General features: G+C 44.7%; 2 protein-coding genes across 4 annotated transcripts in view; one reads left to right on the top strand and one right to left on the bottom strand.

Annotated features, from left to right (window-relative positions):
• The window catches only part of LOC137545754 (ATP-dependent 6-phosphofructokinase, muscle type), a 159,608-nt gene extending 142,818 nt beyond the window's left edge, over positions 1 to 16,790 (bottom strand). Inside the window, exon 1 of the mRNA XM_068267343.1 lies at positions 16,705 to 16,790. Coding sequence (XP_068123444.1) covers positions 16,705 to 16,729 — 25 coding nt within the window. The 5' untranslated portion in view covers positions 16,730 to 16,790. The remainder of the gene's footprint in view (positions 1 to 16,704) is intronic.
• Positions 16,791 to 17,185: 395 nt separating this feature from the next.
• Positions 17,186 to 24,087, top strand: part of SENP1 (SUMO specific peptidase 1) — a 60,866-nt gene continuing 53,964 nt past the window's right edge. The window contains exon 1 of one of the 3 annotated variants that reach the window (XM_068267339.1): positions 17,186 to 17,422. The gene's annotated coding sequence lies outside the window, so the exon portion shown is untranslated. Of the gene's footprint in view, positions 17,423 to 21,993; positions 22,017 to 22,352; positions 22,483 to 24,087 lie in introns of those variants that run through there. The other 2 variants (XM_068267341.1, XM_068267340.1) reach the window with 2 other exon arrangements.

Below are 24,087 nucleotides of genomic sequence, written 5' to 3'. Positions count from 1 at the left end.
TCATCGCAGCGCTGCACCTAGTAAATAGACGGCGTGATCGCCGTCTAACAGTCTCCCGAGCGGCAATAGCCGCTCGAAGACTGAAGGCGGGGCGGAGCTCCGCCCTCCGAGCATGAGATGCGCGCGCACCATGCGCGCGATCTCATGCAAAACAGAGCCCCAGGACTTTACGCCAATTGGCGTTAGGCGGTCCTGGGTGGCAGAAGGTTAAAGGACCTCTGTCACGAAAATAGTAAAATTTAAAATACATGTAAACATATAAATAAAAAGTACAGGATCTTCTCAAAAAATTAGCATATTGTGATAAAGTTCATTATTTTCTGTAATGTACTGATAAACAGACTTTCATATATTTTAGATTCAAATACACACAACTGAAGTAGTTCAAGCCTTTTATTGTTTTAATATTGATGATTTTGGCATACAGCTTATGAAAACCCAAATTTCCTATCTCAAAAAATTAGCATATTTCATCCGACCAATAAAAGAAAAGTGTTTTTAAAACAAAAAAAGTCAACCTTCAAATAATTATGTTCAGTTGTGCACTCAATACTTGGTCGGGAATCCTTTTGCAGAAATTACTGCTTCAATGCGGCGTGGCATGGAGGCAATCAGCCTGTGGCACTGCTCAGGTGTTATGGAGGCCCAGGATGCTTCAATAGCGACCTTCAGCTCATCCAGAGTATTGGGTCTTGCGTCTCTCAACTTCCTCTTCACACTATCCCACAGATTCTCTATGGGGTTCAGGTCAGGAGAGTTGGCAGGCCAATTGAGCACAGTAATACCATGGTCAGTAAACCATTTACCAGTGGTTTTGGCACTGTGAGCAGGTGCCAGGTCGTGCTGCAAAATGAAATCTTCATCTCCATAAAGCTTTTCAGCAGATGGAATCATGAAGTGCTCCAAAATCTCCTGATAGCTGGCTGCATTGACCCTGCCCTTGATAAAACACAGTGGACCACCACCAGCAGCTGACATGGCACCCCAGACCATCACTGACTGTGGGTACTTGACACTGGACTTCAGGCATTTCCCTCTCCCCAGTCTTCCTCCAGACTCTGGCACCTTGATTTCCGAATGACATGTAAAAGTTGCTTTCATCTCAAAAAAAGTACTTTGGACCACTGAGCAACAGTCCAGTGCTGCTTCTCTGTAGCCCAGGTCAGACGCTTCTGCCGCTGTTTCTGGTTCAAAAGTGGGTTCATGCTTCCATCTGCTAAAAAGCTTTATGGAGATGAAGATTTCATTTTGCAGCACGACCTGGCACCTGCTCACAGTGCCAAAACCACTGGTAAATGGTTTACTGAACATGGTATTACTGTGCTCAATTGGCCTGCCAACTCTTCTGACCTGAACCCCATAGAGAATCTGTGGGATAGTGTGAAGAGAAAGTTGAAAGACTCAAGACCCAACACTCTGGATGAGCTTAAGGCCGCTATCGAAGCATCCTGGGCCTCCATAACGCCTGAGCAGTGCCACAGGCTGATTGCCTCCATGCCACGCCGCATTGAAGCAGTCATTTCTGCAAAAGGTTTCCCGACCAAGTATTGAGTGCATAACTGAACATAATTATTTGAAGGTTGACTCTTTTTTTGTTTTAAAAACACTTTTCTTTTATCGGTCGAATGAAATATGCTAATTTTTTGAGATAGGAAATTTGGGTTTTCATAAGCTGTATGCCAAAATCATCAATATTAAAACAATAAAAGGTTTGAACTACTTCAGTTGTGTGTATTTGAATCTAAAATATATGAAAGTCTAATGTTTATCAGTACATTACAGAAAATAATGAACTTTATCACAATATGCTAATTTTTTGAGAAGATCCTGTATGTTTCTTATAGAGTAAAATGAACCATAAATTACTTTTCTCCTATGTTGCTGTCACTTACAGTAATTAGTAGAAATATGACATTACCTACAGATTTTGGACTACACCATCTTCTCATGTGGGTGTGGGGGTCACAGGGTTTTCTTTATTTTTAAAAGCACTTAGTGAATGGCAGTTGCTCCGTCCAACTGCCAAAAAAGTGTGCAGCAAGCAGGGAGGCTGGCCAGCATCTTTGTATAAATCTTTTTCAGGGAGTGTCTTTATAAAGAATAAAGGACATGCTGAAAATCCCCCATTAAGAGATGGACTAACCCAAAACCTGTCGGTAATGTCAGATTTCTACTACCTACAGTGACAGAAACATAAGAGAAAAGTAATGTATGGCTCATTTTACTCTGGAAGAAATGTACTTCTTTTTTGTATGTGTTTTAAATTTTAAGATTTTCGTGACACTTCCTTTTTAAGGGGCCAGAGCTCCACGGTCTGAAAAGAGTGAAGTAAGAAAAGTAATGTCAAGCTTAAAGAGAACCTGTACTGAGTAAAATTATTTAAAATAAACACATGAGGTAACTTCAAATGAACATTACATAGTTACCTTGCCATCAGTTCCTCTCAGAAGCTCACCATTTTCTTCTTACAGTGATCCCTTCCAGTTCTGACAACATTTTGTCAGAACTGAAATATATCAGTTGCTGTCAGTTATGTATCAGTTGCTGGTAGTTACAGCTGAGAGGAGAACTGATGTGTGCATGTTTCCCTATGGCTCAAGTGGGCGATGTTACAGTTTAACAGTGTGCTGACCAGGAAGCTGTTATAGGGTAATAGCCATTTTCAAAATGGAGGACGGAGAATTCCCTTGATCACAGAGGACAAACAGGACGCAGGAGAGGAAAAATAGATTGAGGAGTAGACTACACAGGAGGTTAAGTATGACTTGTGTATGTTTATTTTGACTTATATTTTCAGTTCAGGTTTTCTTTAAGGTAAATCTGAGAGGGGAAAAAAAATAGGTTTTATACATACCTGGGGCTTCCTCCAAACCCCCTTCTGGCCGATAGCTCCCTCGCCATCTACCCACGCCGTCTGGAACCTCCATTAGATGAGCTAGTAATTTCACAAGTCGGGCATACTGCGCATGCCTGGCCTCTGTCCCCATCGCGCTCTCGTCACAATACTAATACGCAGGCGCAGAGCGATTCTGACAGTGGGAGCGCAATGGGGGAGAGCAGCCGAACTGCACCTGCGCCAACTTGCAAAATTATCCGGGCTGCCTAGCGGAGGATTATTGACATGGTGTGGAAGCATCTCCAGGTAGATAATGCAGGGCAAAAGCTAACTGAATCAGGGCCTGAAGGTCTCAATGCAGAAGATGATAATGCTCCGAGAGTACAACCCTGAACTTCCTTTCTAGTGTAAATAAAGATTCAGCTGTCACATGAACACATCTCACTCAGGAATAACAGCTGTTGCAGGCAAGGAAATTTGTGAAAAGCAGTACAGCTCTCCCTGTGAAACAGAGACAGATAGCACATGTCAGCTCTGGAGAGAAAAGTGAAATAACAATAGTCCAATGTTTAGCTTTTCAGCCGTTTTCTGCAGGATTGGGGAACCCTCTGGACTTTTCAAAGGATTCCCACAACTGACGTTAATATCTAATTTTATTATAACAAATTTGCTTCGGGTACAATTTAAGGTATAAAAAAAACAGGGAAAAGATGGGAAGCGGAAGAGGAAAATTTCACTCAAGCTTGCTTTAAAAAAAACACCCTGAGGGCTCAATCACTGGAGGCGTTTTCAGGGGGTTTTACACACGGGCGATTTTTAAAATCGCCCAAACGCTTGTGCAATGAATGTCTATGAGAAGGTTCATATCAGCGTAGGTCGTGCGCTGTTCATTCAGTAAATCGGGGCGTGGACCATTTTTGAGGCAAATCCACCTCAATGGAAGGTATAGGAGAAACACAAAATGCTCACAAAATTGATTTGTGCAGCGATTGCGTTCGCGTTTTTAAGAATAAATACATTGTATTTATTATTTTTCGGGTCAAAGAGTTCACTTCCTGACTTGTGTCAGGGAGTGAATTAAAAAACCACTCGGAAAAACCGCTTAGAAAATCGCTGAGCACAAAAACGAATTGCCCACCCAAGTGCCGGGAATCGGAAAAAAAAGACGCCTCAAAAACAGCCCCACATGGATGGACACGCGAACGGAATGCAATGTGAACAAGGCCTGAAAATGTGTGTGGATGCAATCTCACAGATGCTTACTTATGTCTTAAGCAACTGTCAACAATATACTCCATGTCAAAAGGTTGAAAAACTTACCACATATTAAATCCAGGCAGAGTTCGATGAACAAATTAAAGTCATCCTTAACCCATTCAGGTTCCGTCGTTTTCACGTGAGAAATGTTCACCTCCCATTCATTAGCCTATAACTTTATCACTACTTATCACAATGCACTGATCTATATCTTGTTTTTTCCGCCACCAATTAGGCTTTCTTTGAGGGGGAACATTTTGCTAAGAGCCACTTTACTGTAAATGCATTTTAACAGAAAGAATAAGAAAAAACTGAAAAAATTCATTATTTCTCAGTTTTCAGCCATTATAGTTTTAAAATAATACATGCCTCCGTAATTAAAACTCACGTATTGTATTTGCCCATATGTCCCGGTTATAACACTGTTAAAATTATGTCCCTATCACAATGTATGGCGACAATATTTTATTTGGAAATAAAGGTGCATTTTTTCCGTTTTGCATCTATCACTATTTACAAGTTTAAAATAAAAAAAATATAGAAATATTTCATCTTTACATTGATATTTAAAAAGTTTAGACCCTTAGGTAAATATTTACATGTTGTTTTTTTTTTTATTGTAATGTTTTTTTTTTTATTGTAAACATTTTATTTGGGTAGTTTTGGGAGGGTGGGAGGTAAACAATAGATTTATAATGTAAATGTGTGTTAATTTTAAATTATTTTTTTTTACAGGTGTAGTATTACTTTTTGGCCACAAGATGGCGGCCATGAGTTTGTTAACATGACGTCACTCTAAGCGTAACACACGCTTAGAGTGGCGCATTGGGCAGGGAACGGCCAGAAAAGGCGCAGCTTCTGAGAGAAGCTGTCGCTTTTTCAGCGGGGGAGAGGAATCAATGATCGGGCACCATAGCCCGATACATTGATTCCCTGGCTACCGAATCCGCGGCCGGGAGTGCGCGTGCACGCGCGCGATCGGCCGCGGGAGCGCGCATGGTTCCTGGACGTAGAAACTACGTCCAGGAACCAAAATAGGTTAAAGAGGAAGTGTCGCGAAAATCTTAAAATGTAAAACGCATACAAATAAGAAGTACATTTCTCCCAGAGTAAAATAAGCCATAAATTACTTCTCTTCTATGATGCTGTCACTTACAGTAGGTAGAAGAAATCTGGCATTGCAGACAGGTTCTGGGCTAGTCCATCTCTACATAGGGCATTCACAGCATGGCCTTTATTCTTTATAAAGACATTCCCTGAAAAAGATATTTGCAAAAATGCTGGCCAGCCTCCCTGTTTTGGCAGTTGGACGGAGCAATTGCCATTCACTAAGTGCTTTTAAAAATAAAGAAAACCCTGATAACCCCCCTATGAGAAGATGGGCCAGTCCAAAATCTGTCGGTAATGTCGGATTTCTACTACTTACTGTAAGTGACAGCAGCATAGGAGAAAAGTCATTTATGGCTCATTTTACTCAGGGAGAAATGTACTTCTTTTTTGTATGAGGTTTTAATTTTAAGATTTTCGCGACAGTTTCTCTTTAAGCTTACTCATAGGACACCTGAAGTCAGAATTAGGCCAGGAGCCCACTAGAGCGTTTTTTGAGGGTTTAGGGAGCACTTTCAATCGCTAGCAATTTCCCTAAACACTCTGCCAATGTAAATGGATGGGACAGATTCCACCAATCACAGTCGCAGGACATGCAGCATTTCCATTCTAATGAATTGTATAGGAGCAGGGAAATCGCTCCCAAAATCCCTTGCAAAACACTATCACAAATCGCTAGCAGTATTTTGCACATTCTAGTGGGTTCCAGGCCTCACGGCTATAACGGTACTCAGTGAGCAATTTGGGCACCGTCAAAAGATGGAGGACAAATTACAAAACAAAAACCACTGTAATTCGGCCGCCAGCATCTGGCAGCCGAATAACATATTTCCCCTACTATCCACGGCGGCCTGGAGGGGAAATAGTAACTAACGCCACTGGGACATGTGCAGGAGTAGGGTGAGCCATTTATCAGCTCTATCCTGCGCCCAAATTTCTCGGCAGCTGAATAATAGGTATGAGTTGCCTGGTAGTCCTGGTAGGTCAGTTAAGGTGTAAAATAATGCAAAGGCTTCCTGTATCTTCTTACACCCCACTCTTACAGAGCTGGGTTTCTCGGTTTCTTCAGTGTGTGAGCACAGAGGAAAAAAGCTGTGCACTAGGGCCTTTATTCTACTGGGCATGCACAGTAAGGTAAGCCACACCTGCTGAGTCAAATAGGTAGAGAGGGACCAGCTCCAGAAAGGTGGGTTATAGGAAGAAATGGGAAGTGTCTGGATTATCCAGAGGATTCATACTGCTGAGGTAAGTACTTTATTTTTATTATTTAAATTGGCATCAGGATTTCTTCAAAATGATGGTGATTTCCAATTCAGAAGAACTGTGAGAGTGTGTTCACACTATGTGCCGTGCGCTGCATGAGAATGGGAGTGCCCACATAATTATAAGGGCATGTTCACATCACTATGTTGTACTAGACCACCCTATTATTATTAATTGTATTTATAAAGCACCAACATATTACGCAGCGCTGCACAATAGATAAAAGGGTTAACATACAAGGTAGGACATACAGGAAACTCGCAACAAAACAAGATCATCCAAATGATTTGATAACAATACAGTGTCATAGGTCAAAATAGAGACTGTTCTAGTCCACAAGAGGGGTGATTGACATTAAGATTGCATAATCAAGCTGGAAACACTAGGAAGGAGGGCCCTGCCAGAGGCTTTCAATCTAAAGGATGGGGGTGGAGACAATAGGTGCATCTTTTGAGAGGGTGTCTAACAGAACGTATTATGGTGCTGGTGTAGGGGGGTATGCGAGCATGAAAAGGTGAGTCTTGAGAGCTTGTTTGAAGGTATCAAAGGTGGGGCCGAGTCTGATGGCTGGTGGGAGAGAGTTCCAGAGATTGAAGTCCTGCAATCGTGAATGCGACTGAGATATGCGTGGTGCGACTAGGCGCAGGTCATTGGAGGATTGGAGAGGGCAGGCTGGTATGTGCCTGTGGACCAGATCAGAGATGTAGGTCGGGCAGGTCTTGTGCACTGATTTGTAGGCGAAACACATGATTTTGAAATTGATCCTAAAGCTGATGGGGAGCCAGTGTAGGGCTTTACAGAGCGGAGTCGTAGAGGCGCTGCGATGAGAAGAGTGTATCAATCTGGCTGCCCCATTCATTACCAATTGAAGTGGGGCAGTACGGTTAGAGGGGAGGGTAGACAAAAGAGAATTGCAGAAGTCTAGGTGGGAGATGACAAGGGCATGGATAAGGAGTATAGTGGTGTCAGGGGACTTGTAGGAGCGGATCTTGGAGATGTTGCGGACGTGGAAGTTGCAGGATCGGGCAATACCTTGGATGTACCTATCCAACCTAACTTTCAACATAGCGTTTATAACATGTTCGCTAACAAGCGTGTTACCATAGCAATCTTCCATGTATCCTATATAATAACCGAAGGATGTAAGAATGCATGGGACCTGTGGGCGGCTGTTTAGGGTCCTTTTATACCAGGGCTGTGGAGTCGGAGTCGTGGAGTCGGGCAATTTTGGGTGCCTGGAGTCGGAGTCGGGAAAAAATGCACCGACTCCGACTCCTAATGAATTTGTAACTGTAATTAAAATAGAAAATATGATAAAATGTTCTATTTCTCAGATAATAGTCATTAAAAATAATGTATATATACAGTATATATACAGTAATAGCTGTGCTTAGTCCACAAAAATGAAATAAACCAATCAAAATGAGTTACTTGTGCTGCTTCAATAAAGCAGTCCCCGTATTTTTAAGGTCAGATATACATATCTGATTGTGACTGTATATATGATGTGTACACAGGAATCTCTTATATATACTAAATAACATCTATGCTGTAAGAATAAAGCTTGATGTGTAGCTGTGTCACTAATAGAGATGGTCAACGAGATGGAAATAATTCTGCATTGATGCTGATTTATGCAAATGTATGCACTCCCTTTGCTGATGAAATCAAATAATGTGATATGTTGTTAACATTTGGTTTGGTGACTACAAATTAAAGGGTAACTGAGACGGATGAAAAGTAAAGTTTTATACATACCTGGGGCTTCCTCCAGCCCCCTTCAGGCTAATCAGTCCCTCGCTGTCCTCCACCACCCGGATCTTCTGCTATGAGTTCTGGTAATTCAGCCAGTCAGCGCTGTCCGGCCGCATGCCGCTCCCACAGCCAGGAACATTCTGCACCTGCGCAATTGTGCTGCACAGGTGTAGTATGCTCCTGGCGGCGGAGTGTGTGCATGCGCACTACGCCTGACTGGCTCAAGTACCTGGACTCATAGCAGAAGATCCAGGTGGTGGAGGAGGACAACGAGGGACTGATTATCCTGAAGGCGGCTGGAGGAAGCCCCAGGTATGTATAAAACTTTAATTTCATCTGTCTCAGGTTTACTATACTCTACATATGCACTCCCCACAGAGCTGCAGGGAATCCACTGAGAATGCTGTGCACATTGAACACAGAGGTGTTGTCTGTTTACAATCTCCTCATTCCCCTGCAGAGTACCTGCACATCATTCTTACATGTACCCACACTTACATTGCCTAGGGCCCGATAGATGTTCTTTGTTCCGGTTTGTACCTTTTACAAGTACTCTTACCAAGGACTAGTTTTAGTCTTAAAGGGAATAAATATAGTAGTCTACATATCCTTCTCACTTCAGTTGTCTTGTAAAATTCCTAAGCGTTGGCAGTCAAGAGACGAATTTCATGTTACATACTTTTAATCAACAAAATTGTAATATGCAAATTAGAGGAGTCGGAGTCGTGGAGTCAGAGTCGGTGGAATTCTAAACTGAGGAGTCGGAGTCGGTGGATTTTTGGACCGACTCCACAGCCCTGTTTTATACGATATCAGTTTCTGTTAGTTGTAACTGAAAGGACAGCTGATGTGCAGTCCAATGTCCATATTTCCCTATCGCCTCTTTCACACTATACGCTGAAAAACAGAGTAGGAACACACTAGGCAGAATCGTATATGCGTTTTCCACTATGTGCTATGGAAAACGCATATGCGACTCTGCCTAGTGTGTTCCTACCCTGAAGCTTTTTCACAATGCACTGCTATGGAGAAAAAAAATGCATTAAAATGCAACGCATTAAAATGCATTGAGTTTAAAAGGGCCCTTAGGGTCCTTTTACACTAAGGGCTTGATTCACAAAGCGGTGCTAACCTACTTAGCACGTCTAAAGTCTTTAGACGCGCTAACCAGGGTGCTAAGTAGGTTAGCATCGGATTTCTCAATCAGATCGCGCGCTAACTTTGCGCGCGCAAAGTTTTACGCGCGCAAAGTTTTACGCGCGCTAAGTCCCATAGGATTTAATGGGCACTTCGCGCGGTGCGCCCTGCGCTCTGTGCAGTACGCGCGTAAAGTTTTACGCGCATAAAGTTTTGCGCGCGTAAAGTTTTATGCGCGAAAAGCTTGTTTAGACGTGCTAAGGGGGTTTTCACAGGCGTGCTAACAGTTAGCACCGCTTTGTGAATCAAGCCCTAAATCAGTTGTTGTCAGTTATAACTGAAAGAACAACTGTTGTGCAAGGTAATGTCCATGATTCCCTATAGCCTCTTTCACACTGTACACTGAAAAACTCATAGTTTTTTTCACAAAGCACTGCATTATTCTATGTATAGTGTAAAAGAGGCTTTAGTGTGGGCAGTGCAGTTGTGGGCGGCAGCTTAGTGTGGGCTGCAAAATTGTAGGCGGTGGCTTAGTGCGGCAATTGCAGTGGGAGGTGGCTTTGTGTTGGCAGCGGCTTACTGAGGGCGGTGCAGTTTGATTGGACCAGCTCGAAGCTGCATACAAGCCAGAATTTTTTTAGCATATCATTGATCATCCCTCGTGATGAGAGCACAGGGTGCCTAGTTAAATACCCTCTAGTCAATATAAAGCACTTAAAGAGCAACTGATAGCCATAATACGCCCCCCTAAAAAATACTCATGTAAGCAGATAAATTAATTTTTTAATCTTCTTAATGCACTATCCCCCTCCTGGCAGTGGCCGTCTTGGTTCCTAGGGTAGATTCCGTCCCCCTCCCGATCCCCCTCCTCCCCGTACTTATTCTTAGCTCAGCGGGGAGGATAAATGCAGCAGGCAAAGACTCACCTAATAATGGATCCAAGCGCTGCTGTTCCCATCTATTCTCTGTACTGCCACCAGCGGTAGTGCAGAGAGTATAGAGAGGAACTGCAGCGCCTGGAACCTTTATTAGGCGAGTCTGTGTGCGCAGCCTTTATCCTTCCCCATTCTTCAGCGCGGGGAAGAGAGGGAATGCGGAGATGGTGGCAGGCAGGCAGAGAGGGAGCGGACATGCTACAGGAGGAGAGGGGCAGAGGACAGTGACAGGAGACAGCCTCTGGCCCCCCTCCCTGCGCTCTAACAGCAGCTGTGACCAGTGAAGGGGAGACCAGGCGGCCATTCACAGCGCAGAGAGGTGAGTGACAAAGGCTTCAGCCAATCAGGCTGATTCAGGATGCCTTGTCACTTCTCTTTTGCGTCTGTGTATGCTTATAGAGCTTGGGGACATGAGGAGAAAAAAACCCATTAGGAAAAAAGTAAGATTGATTTTAAACATTTGAATTGCCTTGTTAGCTAAAAAGGATGCTAACACCCTGCAATAGAAAATGTATTTTGTATTTAATGCCTAACAGTTACGCTTTAACCTAAACAATGTGTCTCTCAGATACAGACTTACATGCAGGGCTGTGGAGTCGGTCCAAAAATCCACCGACTCCGACTCCTCAGTTTAGGATTCCCCCGACTCTGACTCCGACTCCTCTAATTTGCATATTACAATTTTGTTGATTAATAGTATGTAACATGAAATTCGTCTCTTAACTGCCAACGCTTAGGAATTTTACAAGACAACTGAAGTGAGAAGGATATGTAGACTACTATATTTATTCCCTTTAGACTAAAACTAGTCCTTGGTAAGAGTACTTGTAAAAGGTACAAACCGGAACAAAGAACATATATCAGGCCCTAGGCAATGTAAGTGTGGGTACATGTAAGAATGATGTGCAGGTACTCTGCAGGGGAATGAGGAGATTGTAAACAGACAACACCTCTGTGTTCAATGTGCACAGCATTCTTTCTCAGTGGATTCCCTGCAGCTCTGTGGGGAGTGCATATGTAGAGTATAGTACTACTGTGTAAGAAAGTAAACCTGAGACAGATGAAATTAAAGTTTTATACATACCTGGGGCTTCCTCCAGCCGCCTTCAGGATAATCAGTCCCTCATTGTCCTCCTCCACCACCTGGATCTACTGCTATGAGTCCAGGTACTTGAGCCAGTCGGGCGTAGTGCGCATGCACACACTCCGCCGCCAGGAGCATACTACACCTGTGCAGCACTATTGCGCAGGTGCAGAATGTTCCTGGCTGTGGGAGCGGCATGCGGCCGGACAGCGCTGACTGGCTGAATTACCAGGACTCATAGCAGAAGATCCGGGTGGTGGAGGACAGCGAGGGACTGATTAGCCTGAAGGGGGCTGGAGGAAGCCCCAGGTATGTATAAAACTTTACTTTTCATCCGTCTCAGTTACCCTTTAATTTGTAGTCACCAAACCAAATTTTAACAACATATCAAATTATTTGATTTCATCAGCAAAGGGAGTGCATACATTTGCATAAATCAGCATCAATGCAGAATTATTTCCATCTCGTTGACCATCTCTATTAGTGACACAGCTACACATCAGGCTTTATTCTTACAGCATAGATGTTATTTAGTATATATAAGAGATTCCTGTGTACACATCATATATACAGTCACAATCAGATATGTATATCTGACCTTAAAAATACAGGGACTGCTTTATTGAAGCAGCACAAGTAACTAATTTTGATTGGTTTATTTCATTTTTGTGGACTAAGCACAGCTATTACTGTATATATACTGTATATATACATTATTTTTAATGACTATTATCTGAGAAATAGAACATTTTATCATATTTTCTATTTTAATTACAGTTACAAATTCATTAGGAGTCGGTGCATTTTTTCCCGACTCCGACTCCAGGCACCCAAAATTGCCCGACTCCACGACTCCGACTCCACGACTCCGACTCCACAGCCCTGCTTACATGTGTAATATTACATAGCAAACAGGGGATGTTGACAAATACAACTTGCTAAAAAAGAGAGATGTGATCTGAAAGTTGACACCAGTTTATATTTTTATCTACAAAATTACTTGTAGATAAATAACTTATAAGTAATTATAATACTAGAATTAGCAGTGGTTTTAGCCAAATCATAGCCACGTGCTTGCTAGTGCTCAGTATCTGTGCTGGACAGGCAGTCCCCTCATGGAGTCACATCTGAATGCGGCTGCACACGTGCTCAGACGCAACATGTTGCAGTCTTCTGCCGCCGGGTAACACCACTGCGTGTCAACTAACAGCTGCAATCCAGCTGCATTTACATTGCTCCCAAATTGCACTGGTGGGTGGCAGATGTGACGCTGAACTGCTCAGCAAGCGTGCTGTTAAGTAGTCCTTCTGAACGAGGCCTAAGGCTATGTTCACAGTTGGACGTTACGTTGTGATACGACGTTAAAGTCGCAACACAACATTACAGCGCAATGCAACAAAGTGGTAATGCACATTAACACTGCATTACCATTGCATTAAGTAAGTACAGTGAAGCATACAGGCAACGAAAAGTATGCTTTCCTGTACCTGGTAATGTGTGCGTTTAGAGGTGAAACGTGCTCTCCCATAATCCAACACGTTACAATGGGACGCTAATGTCGCATAGACATATTACAGTGAGGTAAGCTGTGTTATAACACAACACTGCAATGTCCTACTGTGAACCTAACCTCAGGCCTGAAACCCGCTAGGAGTGCTTTTCTGAGCACTTTGTGATTTGAAAAGCTCTTGCTAATGTAATGCTCTATGGGCGTGATCCCACTTGAGTGATGTGATTTTATAAAAATCCCCCATAGCACTGCATTAGCAACAGCGTTTGCAAATCACTTGCACTTAGAAAAGGCTGGTATTGGATTTGAGCCCTCAGGCTAGTTTCACACTGGCATATTGCATTGCAAACCCTGTAAAAACAAGATCACAATGCAACAGAGAGTAAAAGTTGTATCGCACACTACACTGCTAATATGCCAGTGTGTACCATAACAATTTAATCGTATTGTGTTTGCCATGCAATTATATTGTCTAACCAAACACAACAAGTCAGTGTGAAATTAGCTTAATGTTAGTTAAAGGACTTCCGAGGCCAAAATGACAAAATTCACTCTTTACCTTTATGATTGCAGAATCTATGAAGGGCACCATCCCCCCCTCCGCTCCGTTCTTTTTAGCGCCCCCAGGTCTGGTCCCGACCCCACCGAACGGGTCGCATCGTCATTCCATTCAAAATATGGCCGCCGAGTTGAGCCGTGGCTGCGCAGTACGCTTGGCTGCGAGTGCGACTGCACAGCCTTTAGCCCTCCTCCAGCCGCGTACTGGGTCCCGGTGTAGTGACAGAGTGGGCAGCCCCGTAGATTGTGCAGCTCTGTTGGTGCTGCGCATGCGGATGTAGTATGTGCGTGCTGCGTCATACCCCCTCGCTGCAGCATGAAGGAACTTGGGTATAAAGTATAATTTTAGTGCTGCTCTGCCCCGCCCCTCGCCGCCAAATTGAAATAGATGGTTGAGCGCAGCAACAGCGCCACATCCCCCCTCCCACCATCCTCTATCAGGCGATACAAGGATATAACAGAATCAGCACCTCTCTAATCCAATGCCATTTTTATATTTACATTGCAGAAAATGATGCGGAGGATATCGGGGAGGACAGTAAGAGGCTATTATGCTGATGACAGTGCTGGTGGTGAGCGGAGGCAGCAGCAGAAACATGGGCATGCATCTTACATTGTCACATTCTGATGACGTGTAGCCCGATGCTCTAGTACGTTATGACGTTTCCCTCCAGTGTGCTGAGCTGCTCTCGGGCTGCTCATTCTGTCATTACACCGGCATCCTCCTGAGCGTACATCGGGGGCGCTCACATCACTGCGCCCGACGTACGCTCAGGAGGATGCCGGGACCCAGTACGCGGCTGGAGGAGGGCTAAAGGCTGCGCAGTCGCACTCGCGGCCAAGCGTACTGCGCAGCCGCAGCTCAACTCGGCGGCCATATTTTGAATGGAATGACGATGCGACCCGTTCGGTGGGGTCGGGACCAGACATGGGGGCACTAAAAAGAATGGATTGACAGCGGAACGGAGCGAAGGGCGCGGATGGCGTCCTCCATAGATTATGCAATCATAAAGGTAAAGAGGAGTGATTTTTGTCATTTTGGCCTCGGAAGTCCTTTAATGTAGATCAAAAATACTTGATAAAGTCAATTATTTGTTGAACTCTATAAGGACTCTTTCACATGAATGGCTGACAGGAGCACACTTAAAGGACAACTGTAACGAGAGGGATATGGAGCAGGGCTGTGGAGTCGGTACAAAAATCTTCCAACTCCGACTCCTCGGTTTATGAAACCACGACTCCGACTCTAACTCCGGGTACCCAAAATGGCTCCGACTCCTCGACTCCGACTCCTTAGTCTAATACTTAACAGGGCTGTGGATTTTGAACAAAAATCATCCGACTCCCGACTCCTCAGTTTACGAAACCACGACTCCAACTCCGGGTGCCCAAAATTGCTCCGACTCCTCGACTCCGCAGCCCTGATATGGAGGCTGCCATATTTATTTTCTTTTAAGCAATACCAGTTGCTGGGCATTCCTGCTGATGCTCTGCCTCTAATACTTTTAGCCATAGACCCCAAACAAACATGCAGCAGATCAGGAGTTTCTGACATTATTGTCAGCTATGACAAGATTAGCTGCATGCGTCTTTCTGGAGTTATTCAGACAATACTGCAGCCAAATAGACCTGCAGGGCTGGCAGGCAACTGGTATTGCTTAAAAGGAAATAAATATGGCAGCCTCCAAATTCTTTTCACTACAGTTATCATCCTTTTTATGTTCAGAGCACTTGCAGCAATCACTGCATGTGCATGTGAGCATCTGGGAGCCAGCCCTGAACACAACATACAACGTTTTTATTATCTGATGGTAACCGCACCACGTGCCAACATGTTTAGTGGTTACTTACGCTCCCATTCGGTTGCATTATTTTGCAACCAATAGGCTCTTGACCCCTTCCACCAGCAGCTGAAAAAGTCCCCAAAAAAAGCCTTAAAGTAACAGCCACAAAAATGACAACCCTACACATTACTAGGTAGTTAACCTTTTGATCTTGTGCGACTACACTTTCCAATGGATCACTATATTTTTATTAGTCAGTTAATAAGTATCTGACCACACCTTACAAAGTATATATTTTTCTACCTACGTACATGAATTTTCCTGTGTTTAGATGTTGTGCTACAGATAAAAAAGCCTTTTTTTATTTTTAGGGGTTTATCTAAATAAGAGTAAGGCCCCGTTCACACTTGCGGTTTAGTAAAAACCGCACCGGATGTCCGGACCGCACCGTATCCGGACCGGACCTGATCCGTACGGTTCCTATCCGGATCCGGTCCGGATCCGGTCCGTTTGCATCCGGTTTCCGTGCGGTGTGAACACGGTTGCGGTCCGGATCCGGTTTCTTAAGGAGATAACATCCTTTTATTACCTGGGGTCTGGGAGGTCAGCAGAAGGGTCTGGGGTCATTGTTGGAGACAGGTGGACGTGTGGAGACCATCCGTGGATACAGAGACTGCAGTTGGGACCATGGATCCAGGCATTTTTTACTCGTAAACCTGGGAATTCTCTCTGTTGTTCGCCTCCTTCAGACATATCAGACATGTTGCTGGCAAAAAGAGCTCCAGCATGAAATCGCTGCTGCCCCACTCTTCGCTGGGCCCATGTGGTCCCCATCCAAAATGCATAGGAAGTGGGGTAGAACGTCCGGTTTTTGTAGCCAGTGTGTTGTGCGCTCTCCGGCTCTCATTGCTTTGTATTGGCCGGATGGTGCAGTCCGGCTCCGCTCCGGATACGGCTGCCGGATGAGCCGGACCAAAAAATAGCGCATGTTGGAACGGACGCCGGAGTCCGGATCCGGCCCGGATCCGGTCCGGCAGAACAGACGCATGTGAACGGACGCATAGGCTTTCATTGCCATGCCGTGCGTCCGTTCTGAAAGCGGTCCGGCTCCGGCACGGCGATTCCGGACGGCCACCGCTAATGTGAACCGGGCCTAATACATCAAAGCAGATCCACCAGCCTGAGTGTGCTATTTTTCAGCATTTGACAAAAATATTTTCTAATATATTTAAAGTTACTAAGAAAATGGAACATGTGACAACTTCCACGGATTAAAATACAGCTCATCAGTCAGATTAAAAATACAGCTGAGATTCACCACTTTATAAAGAGACCCTTTGAATCAAATTAAATTAACCTTTCACATGGTTTCACCATTGAATTGCATGAACTCAACACATCCCATTTAAGTGTATATTTACTATAAATGAAAATACTATACAAACAAAACTTTTGTTCACATGATCACTGATAATCACCTTCGAGATCTAATACCGTAGTCATGACTGTCACTAACTTCTGAGATGTGCAGGAAGGTCCAGCAAACTTTTTCACAAAAAAAAATGCACAGTACACCACACGACTTCACACTTTCGGGTACCACAAGTTCCCCCTGCTGGTGCTACTGAAAACTACATATAACGCGGCCATCTTAGCTAATGGCATGGTGCACGCTGCTTACTGCTGACTACACGGCTAACAGCTGCCCTTACGCAAGTGAGATACGACACGGGGAAACAAACTGTACCAGACATTTTTCCCTCACAATTATAACGCATTCTGTAATAACATGCCTTCTTTGACCAGCGACATTACTGAAACACCATGTGCTCTGCCCTTCTCAAAGATGGCTGCCAAGACAGTCAGTCCAATCACGTGATAGGTCCTATCCGCTTTCATGCACTACAGCTCCCACTCGCGGAGACAAAGAACCCTCCCAGTGGAGGCATTTCCCTTTCAACAACAGCAACTTTATTGACAAGCGGATGAACAAAAGTACAAGGAATTTCCGAGACTTCCTTCTCGGAGCTCTTTGCCAAAAGAGCCGAGTTTCCTTTGCTGTGGGTCTTTCGCTAGACTCAGGTACACAGGCCTCGGCGCTCGTGTATCGCTCCCGCTCAGCCAGAGGAACACCTCACTCACGGCTGTCGCAAAGGACGTTTTCAGCAGCAGGCCGGCGGGCGGCTGGGGAGAGAGGTGAGTCTGCGCGCGAACAGTCCGGCGTGTTGTGGGGACTGTTCAGAGGGGAAAGCGGCTAATTTACCCAGACAGGTGTGCGGAGAGCCGGGCGGAAGTGCTGCTGTTGTAGGCAGATAATAGTCCTATTCTTTGTTTCATTCAGCAGCTGCATGGCTGCTTTGCTCCACTTCTGCTCCAGTGTTCCTGAAACTGTGCTGGTAAAGCAGCCCCAGTGCGTGGGATAGGGAGGCATGGAGGAGTGTTGGAGGGAATCTGAGTGTGCTGCTGGTGTGTCAGTGAGGCGCTGCCTGCTCTGTCCACAGTGCTGCTCCAGCCTCACAGCTGACAACTTTCTCCATTCAATGTCACTGACAATGTGGCTGCTGCTGACTGAGCCTGATCAGCTGTCTAATGTCAAGTGTGTACAGGTTTCCTAAGCTACCAAGTGGAGCTGGGCTGGAAATGTGTACATGAGGTGGATTCACTTGCTGCACAGGAAGCAGAATGTTTGAATGGGGCATATCAAATGCACTTCTTTGCTTATCCTGGGACAGTTGACAGTCGGTGTGTAGTGCAAGCGATCCTAGGCTCAATTCACTAAGCATTACCGCACTCGGCACAGCAGAAAATAGCTGATTTCACCAAACAATTTGTCAGATGCCAATTCGCTGTTACAGTATTGTAAAGTCACCACCTAATCTAGCAGAGACCTAGGCATTAGTCTACTTTTGGGAACCAGCAGGAAACCTCATAGGGAAATCGTCTAACGTGATTGGATGGACAGCTCCCTCACGATTGAATAGAATTCCAGTAGGTTGTAGTAAACTACGCCCACACTATTTGGCCAATCTCAACGCTTTGCACTGTAAGATGGTACTGTGATTGGAGAACTGTTCCTTATGAGGTTTCCTGCAGGGTCCCATAAAATGGACTAGCAACGAGGCCTACTCCATAGCTGTTTAGACTTTTACACGTTACCAAACTGGCCTTGGCAAATTAAGTTAACCTTTTTTGGTAAATTACCAAACTATTACTGCTAAGCATAAAAAGTCTAAAATACCGAATACTGTATTATAGCACTTTTTTTTTTACCAAACAGCTCGTAAGCTATAGACACACTATGAGCGCATTCTGAGTGCTTTTCTGAGCTGTTTTTAAAAAAACTCTACTTTCTTTAAAATCGCTGTAAAATTGCAGCAATCACGGTTTTTAAAAAAATCGTAATCGTGGCAATTTTAATGCAAGTCAAGGTGAGCGTTTTTAAAAACAGTCAGAAAAGCACTCAAAAAGTTTGTCTACAGCCTTAGGGCTTGTTCACTCTATGAGTGTTTGTGGATTTTTTTACGTGCTGGCGATTTTGAAAATTGCCCTAAAAGCACTTGTGCAATGATTTTTTATGAGTGTTCACATATGAGCATTTTTATTGCATGCCGTTCTCAAAAGCTCTGCCTGTACCATTGCTCAATGGAAGGTATAGAGAAAACGCTAAGTGCTTGAAAAAGCGCTTTGTATGGCAATTTCCCGAGCACTTTTAAGAATAAATGCATTGTATTTTTTCATTTCTGGGTCAGAGTTTACTTGTTGACTGACGTCAGGAAGTGAAAATGTCAATCGCTCATCAAAATAGTTTGGAAAAGTGCTTACTCAAAATCGCTCAACGCTCAGAAAACACCAGGAATTGCTTGAAAAAATTATGCACAAATATGCTCAACGCTTGGGATTTATAATGTTAACAAGGCCTAAGTGAATTTAGGCCTAGTAGTTGAAATTTCACTTCTCTACTGACAAGTGTACAATTCAGCCTTCTGTATGTTACACCAAAGCCATTGTTTGGGATTGATGCCCAAAAGGTAGCTCTACTGGGCTCGACAGGAAATTTTGACAGGATTCATCAGGTTTGGAGTCTGTTCGATACCTGTTTGTTAAATTTATTAAATGAGCTGTCAGGTATTCAAAGCAAACCTGTAATGGGCAGAGGAGAAACAGATGCTTATCTCTATACTTATAATGTTTTATTCATATAGCGCCTACATCTTCCATAGTGCTGTAGATAGTACAAAACAAAAATTGGGGAACTTAGATCAGTGTTCTCCCCAGGGTCTTTTAGCCGGGTGCTCCACCCGGCTAGTTTTGATGAGCACCCGGCTGTCATCGGCTCACCTCCCATTCTGTAAGCAGAGTTGAACACAGAAGCACCGGCCTGCATGCTCTCAACTCGCCCCACCCGGCTATTTTTTCATGCCACCCGGCTACTATTTCATGCCACCCGGCTGGAAAAAAATTCTGGGGAGAACGCTGTAGATACATGAAAAGTTAAAAACACTGTACAATCGGGCCATTTAGCAATACAAGTACAAATGCATACATCGTTGATGAGTAGTTTGAGACATCACTAACATCTTCTGGACCACGCTAATTGAAATCTACGCCCTGTTTGGGACCTGTTTATCACTTCCGGTTCGTAAATTTCAATTAGCCCGCCGATTGTGACAATCTCCCACTGCTGCAGCCCTGTTGTCAGTATAACAGCAGAGCTTTGTAAGCCGGTCAGGAGCAAATTTAATTGGCTCCTGACCCCTTAATCACTGTGAGTCAATCTCATTGGCTCACATTGATCACAAGGTCAGGAGCCTGACCATCTCTGAGCTCTGCTGTCATAGGGCTGAAGCACACCAGAGCGGTTCTGGCGCATTTTTTAAAACGCTTGCAGGGGGAAAACCACTTAGCTAATGAAAGTGAATGGGCTGGTGCACACCAGAGCGGTTTGTTTTTTCCGCAAACGCAAACTCGGGGGCTGCAGCATTTTTAGATTTCTGAGGCGTTTCTGCCTCAATGTTCAGTAACAGCTTTTACTGTAACAATATTTGTACTCTGCTACACAAAAACGGTCCAAAAACGATAGGCATGTCTAGAAAACGTCACTAAACATGCCTAGAATCGCTCTGAAATCTGCTTCAAAAACCTCTAGCATTTTGCAGATCTGCTAGAGGTTTTTGGTGTACAGTGGGCCATAGTGACGGCAGAGTGAGTGAGCTTCAGCAATGCGAGAGCAGTGCAATCGGCGGTAGTGGCTGGTCCCTGCAATAGGCCCCGTATTTTTTTTGTTTTTTTTTAACCAGCGGTCACTGGTTCTTAACCACTTGCCGACCAGGGGATTTTTCAATGATCGGTGCTGCGTGGGCTCTACAGCCCGCAGCACCGATCAGGAGTGCAGCAGGGCGATCAGACTACCCCCCTTTTTTCCCCACTAGGGGGATGTCCTGCTGGGGGGGTCTGATCGCCGCCGGCTGCATTTGCTTAGCGGGGGGGGGGGGGGGGGCTCTTCAAACCCCCCCTCCGCAGCGTTCTTCGCCGTCTCGCGGCTCCCTCCCCCTGTGAGCTGCGCAGGACGGATTTCTGTCGTGCGCATTAAAGGATAGGCTTCAGCCTATCATATGCCGGCGATCCCCGGCCAATCAGAGGCCGGGGATCGCCGATCTGCCTTACGGCGCTGCTGCGCAGCAGCGCCATATGATTTAAACAGCGGGGATTTCTTCTCCGCCTGTTTACATTTTGCCGGCGAGCCGCGATCGGCGGCTGTTCACGGAGACACCCTCCGTGAACTGACATGGAAAGGGGCCAGAGACTGCTGGTAATGAGGTGGTTAAAACTGGCTAACACTGTAAAAAACAAAACAAAAAACGCAGGATATTTGGGCTGGCACCATCATAGGCCGTAATAAGAATTATGGCTATAGCAGCTCTCTGTGAGAATTTTGGGCACTGTCAACAGACAGAGCAGAAATTTAATAAAAAAAAAACACTAATTCCATCTTTCCCACTCTATCCATGGTGGCCTGGAGGGGGAATAGTAATTAGCGCTGCCAGGACTTGTGCAGGAGTAGGATGAGCTGTTTATTGGCTTTACCCTGTGCCCAAATCTCCCGAATGGCTGAATAATAGGTACACAAAATTGGTACACATTCATATAATAAATTACAGCAAAATAAGAAACAGGGAAGTCCCTGCCCTTGCTAGATTACAGTCTAGAGCAGTGGTCCTCAAACTAAGGCCTGCGGGCCGAATGCGGCCCCCTGAGGCTTTTACCGGCCCACCACACAAAATGTATAACTTATAGTTGCAGTCAGCTACATATTTAAATATTGGTGGTCTGCATATAGAATAGCAGTGCTGGCACCACCATCCACATTGAAGCAGAAAGCAGTAATTCGCTATTTTCCAATCAAATTCCACATCAGGTGACACTGCTGTCCAATTGTACTGCAGGTTGTCCCCTGGGTATGCTTCACTGTCTGGCCCGCAAAGACTTCTACATCATTTTATGTATACTCCGGCCCCCCAGCAGTCTGAAGTATGTTGACCCGGCCCTCGACTCAAAACGTTTGGGGACCCCTGGTCTAGAGGGTAGTGGGGTGGAGACACTAAGGAAGGAGAGACAGGAGACAGCATATAAGACAGCGAGCCTCCTCTGCAACCTACAGCAAATGTTAGGCTTATGTGAAAAGATGTGTTTTTTAGAGTACGTATGAAGGTTTCCTGGATTGGAGCATGATGGACAGACTGCTACTCAGTTGTATACTGCTTTGGCAGTTAGACCGAGCAACTGTCATTCAGTAAGTGTTTTTGAAAATAAAGAAAACCCTGATATTTATTCATTATTAGGTGGTCTAGTCCAGAACCAGTCAGATAACTGTGAGGGCTCCACTAAGAAACGTGATCGTGCTGCAATGTGATAGCGTTTTATTTTTGTTTCCACTATCATGATTCCACTGTGTGATTGTGACTTCTGATGGGAGAAAAAAACAGATTGGTAAATATTTCAAATTGCCAAATCATAAAAATTCCTGAGCCCCTTAACTTTTGTATAGGAGCTCAAGTGCATTAAAAATGCAGAAGTCATAACGATTGCAAACTGGAAAAACTCTATCACAAAAGCAGTGCACTAATGGATACAGCCTTAAGCGGTTTCCAGTAGTTGAGTGACTACCTAGTGTTTTTGTGATCCAATACCAATTGGAATCACATCACAAAATGCACTCACTGGAAAATAGCCCTAAGTGACAGTGACATAGGAAAAAGGTAATTTTATAGAGCATTTTACTCTGGGATAAATGAACATTGTATAGGTATGTATTTTAAAGCAAACCTGTGGAAAGTTAGATACTCACCTCACCTTCCTTCTGCAGCATTGATCACTCTTTGTAATTTGTCCTTGTCGCTTGCGTTGGCACCTGCGTATTATACGATGATAGAGGAGCAAAGGATAGATTCGATGGCCGCCGTATAGAAGTTTGTCATCAGTTCTTGGGGCATACCGAACTTCTTCAGTTGTCTCAGGAAGAACAGTCTTTGCTGGGCTTTCTTTTGGCATTTGGTGGTGTTTTCTCCCCACCTCAAGTCGTTGTTGATGGTTGTGACCAAGAACCGAATGTTGGATACTCTGGCCACCTCAGAGCCTTCAATGATAACTGGATTGAGAGGGGGGGGGCGCTTCCTGAAGTCCACAATCGGCTCAACAGTCTTTGCTACCAACATGTCCCTTGTCATGTAATCAAATGCCACTGATGCACTCTCAACCCACCAATGATTGAGAAATATTTTCCATCCTGCCAAAGCCTTTGGGCCTTGTTTCTGCATCGATTTCTAGCGGATTTGATCAGAGTTATCGAATCTGCCGCATATCGACTGGAAACATCAAGTGTATGGTCACAATGTCCAACGACTGGTGTGAGGAATGTCCGAGGAAGACCTATCTACGCAGGGCGTTCTCCCACCCCTGTCAGCCTTCCTGTGCTCTCGCCACAGCTCCGCTTCCTGCCGTAGGACCAGTGTCCCCTCCGGTGTAAGATGCTGACCTCAGCAGGTCGCAACCACTGCGCCTGCACTAGAGCCACTCATAGTGGTGCTGTTGTCATCTGGATTGTACTGCTACAATCATTATTAATAATTATGCAGTATGTATTGATTGTCTTTGACCCCCTTTGACCGCAGGCAAACCCCCCCCCCCCCCCCCCCCCCCCAAAGACCAGGCCATTTTTAACAAAATAGGCCACTGCAACTTTTAAAGGGAACCATAGATCAGTTATACATGTCTGGGGCTTCCTCCAGCCCCATACACGCTGATCGATTCCACGCCGCTGTCCTCCGCTGCCTGCATCTACGAGAGCCGGCTCCCCGCTGTTCCGCCAGTCGGAGCCAGTCTAAGCGTAAGGGAAGTGCGCTGTTTGCGTATCTCTGCAGCAGTGTATGGAGAGATACGTAGAGGGCGCACTTCTCTAGCGTAGCCCGGCTCCGATGACGTCAGTTTAAGGAGCCGGTTCTCGTAGATGCAGACAGCGGAGGACGGCGGTGTGGGATCGATCAGCGCGTATGGGGCTAAAGGAAGTCCCAGGTATGTATAACTTATTTTTCTTTGTGCCATCTCTGGTTCCCTTTAAGGCCTCGCTGCAGGGCCGTACATCTCAGCATACGAGTAATCCTCCCCCCCCCCCCCCTTTTTTTCTGCCCACCAACACAGCTTTCTGTTGGTGGGCAGTCTCTTTCAGGACACTCTGACTCCAGTTTATTTATTTATTTATTTTTTTAATAAATATTTTTTTTTTTTTTTAATTTCCTTGTTTATTCATTTTTTTTTTTTTATATTTTTTAACACCCTCCCTCCCCCAGCTAGCCAATTACGGTGAT

Source organism: Hyperolius riggenbachi, chromosome 2 (genome assembly GCF_040937935.1).
Source record: "Hyperolius riggenbachi isolate aHypRig1 chromosome 2, aHypRig1.pri, whole genome shotgun sequence".
Classification (NCBI taxonomy): Eukaryota; Metazoa; Chordata; class Amphibia; order Anura; family Hyperoliidae; genus Hyperolius; species Hyperolius riggenbachi.
Note: the sequence above shows the minus strand (reverse complement) of the source record. Positions and strands in the feature narration are given on the sequence as shown.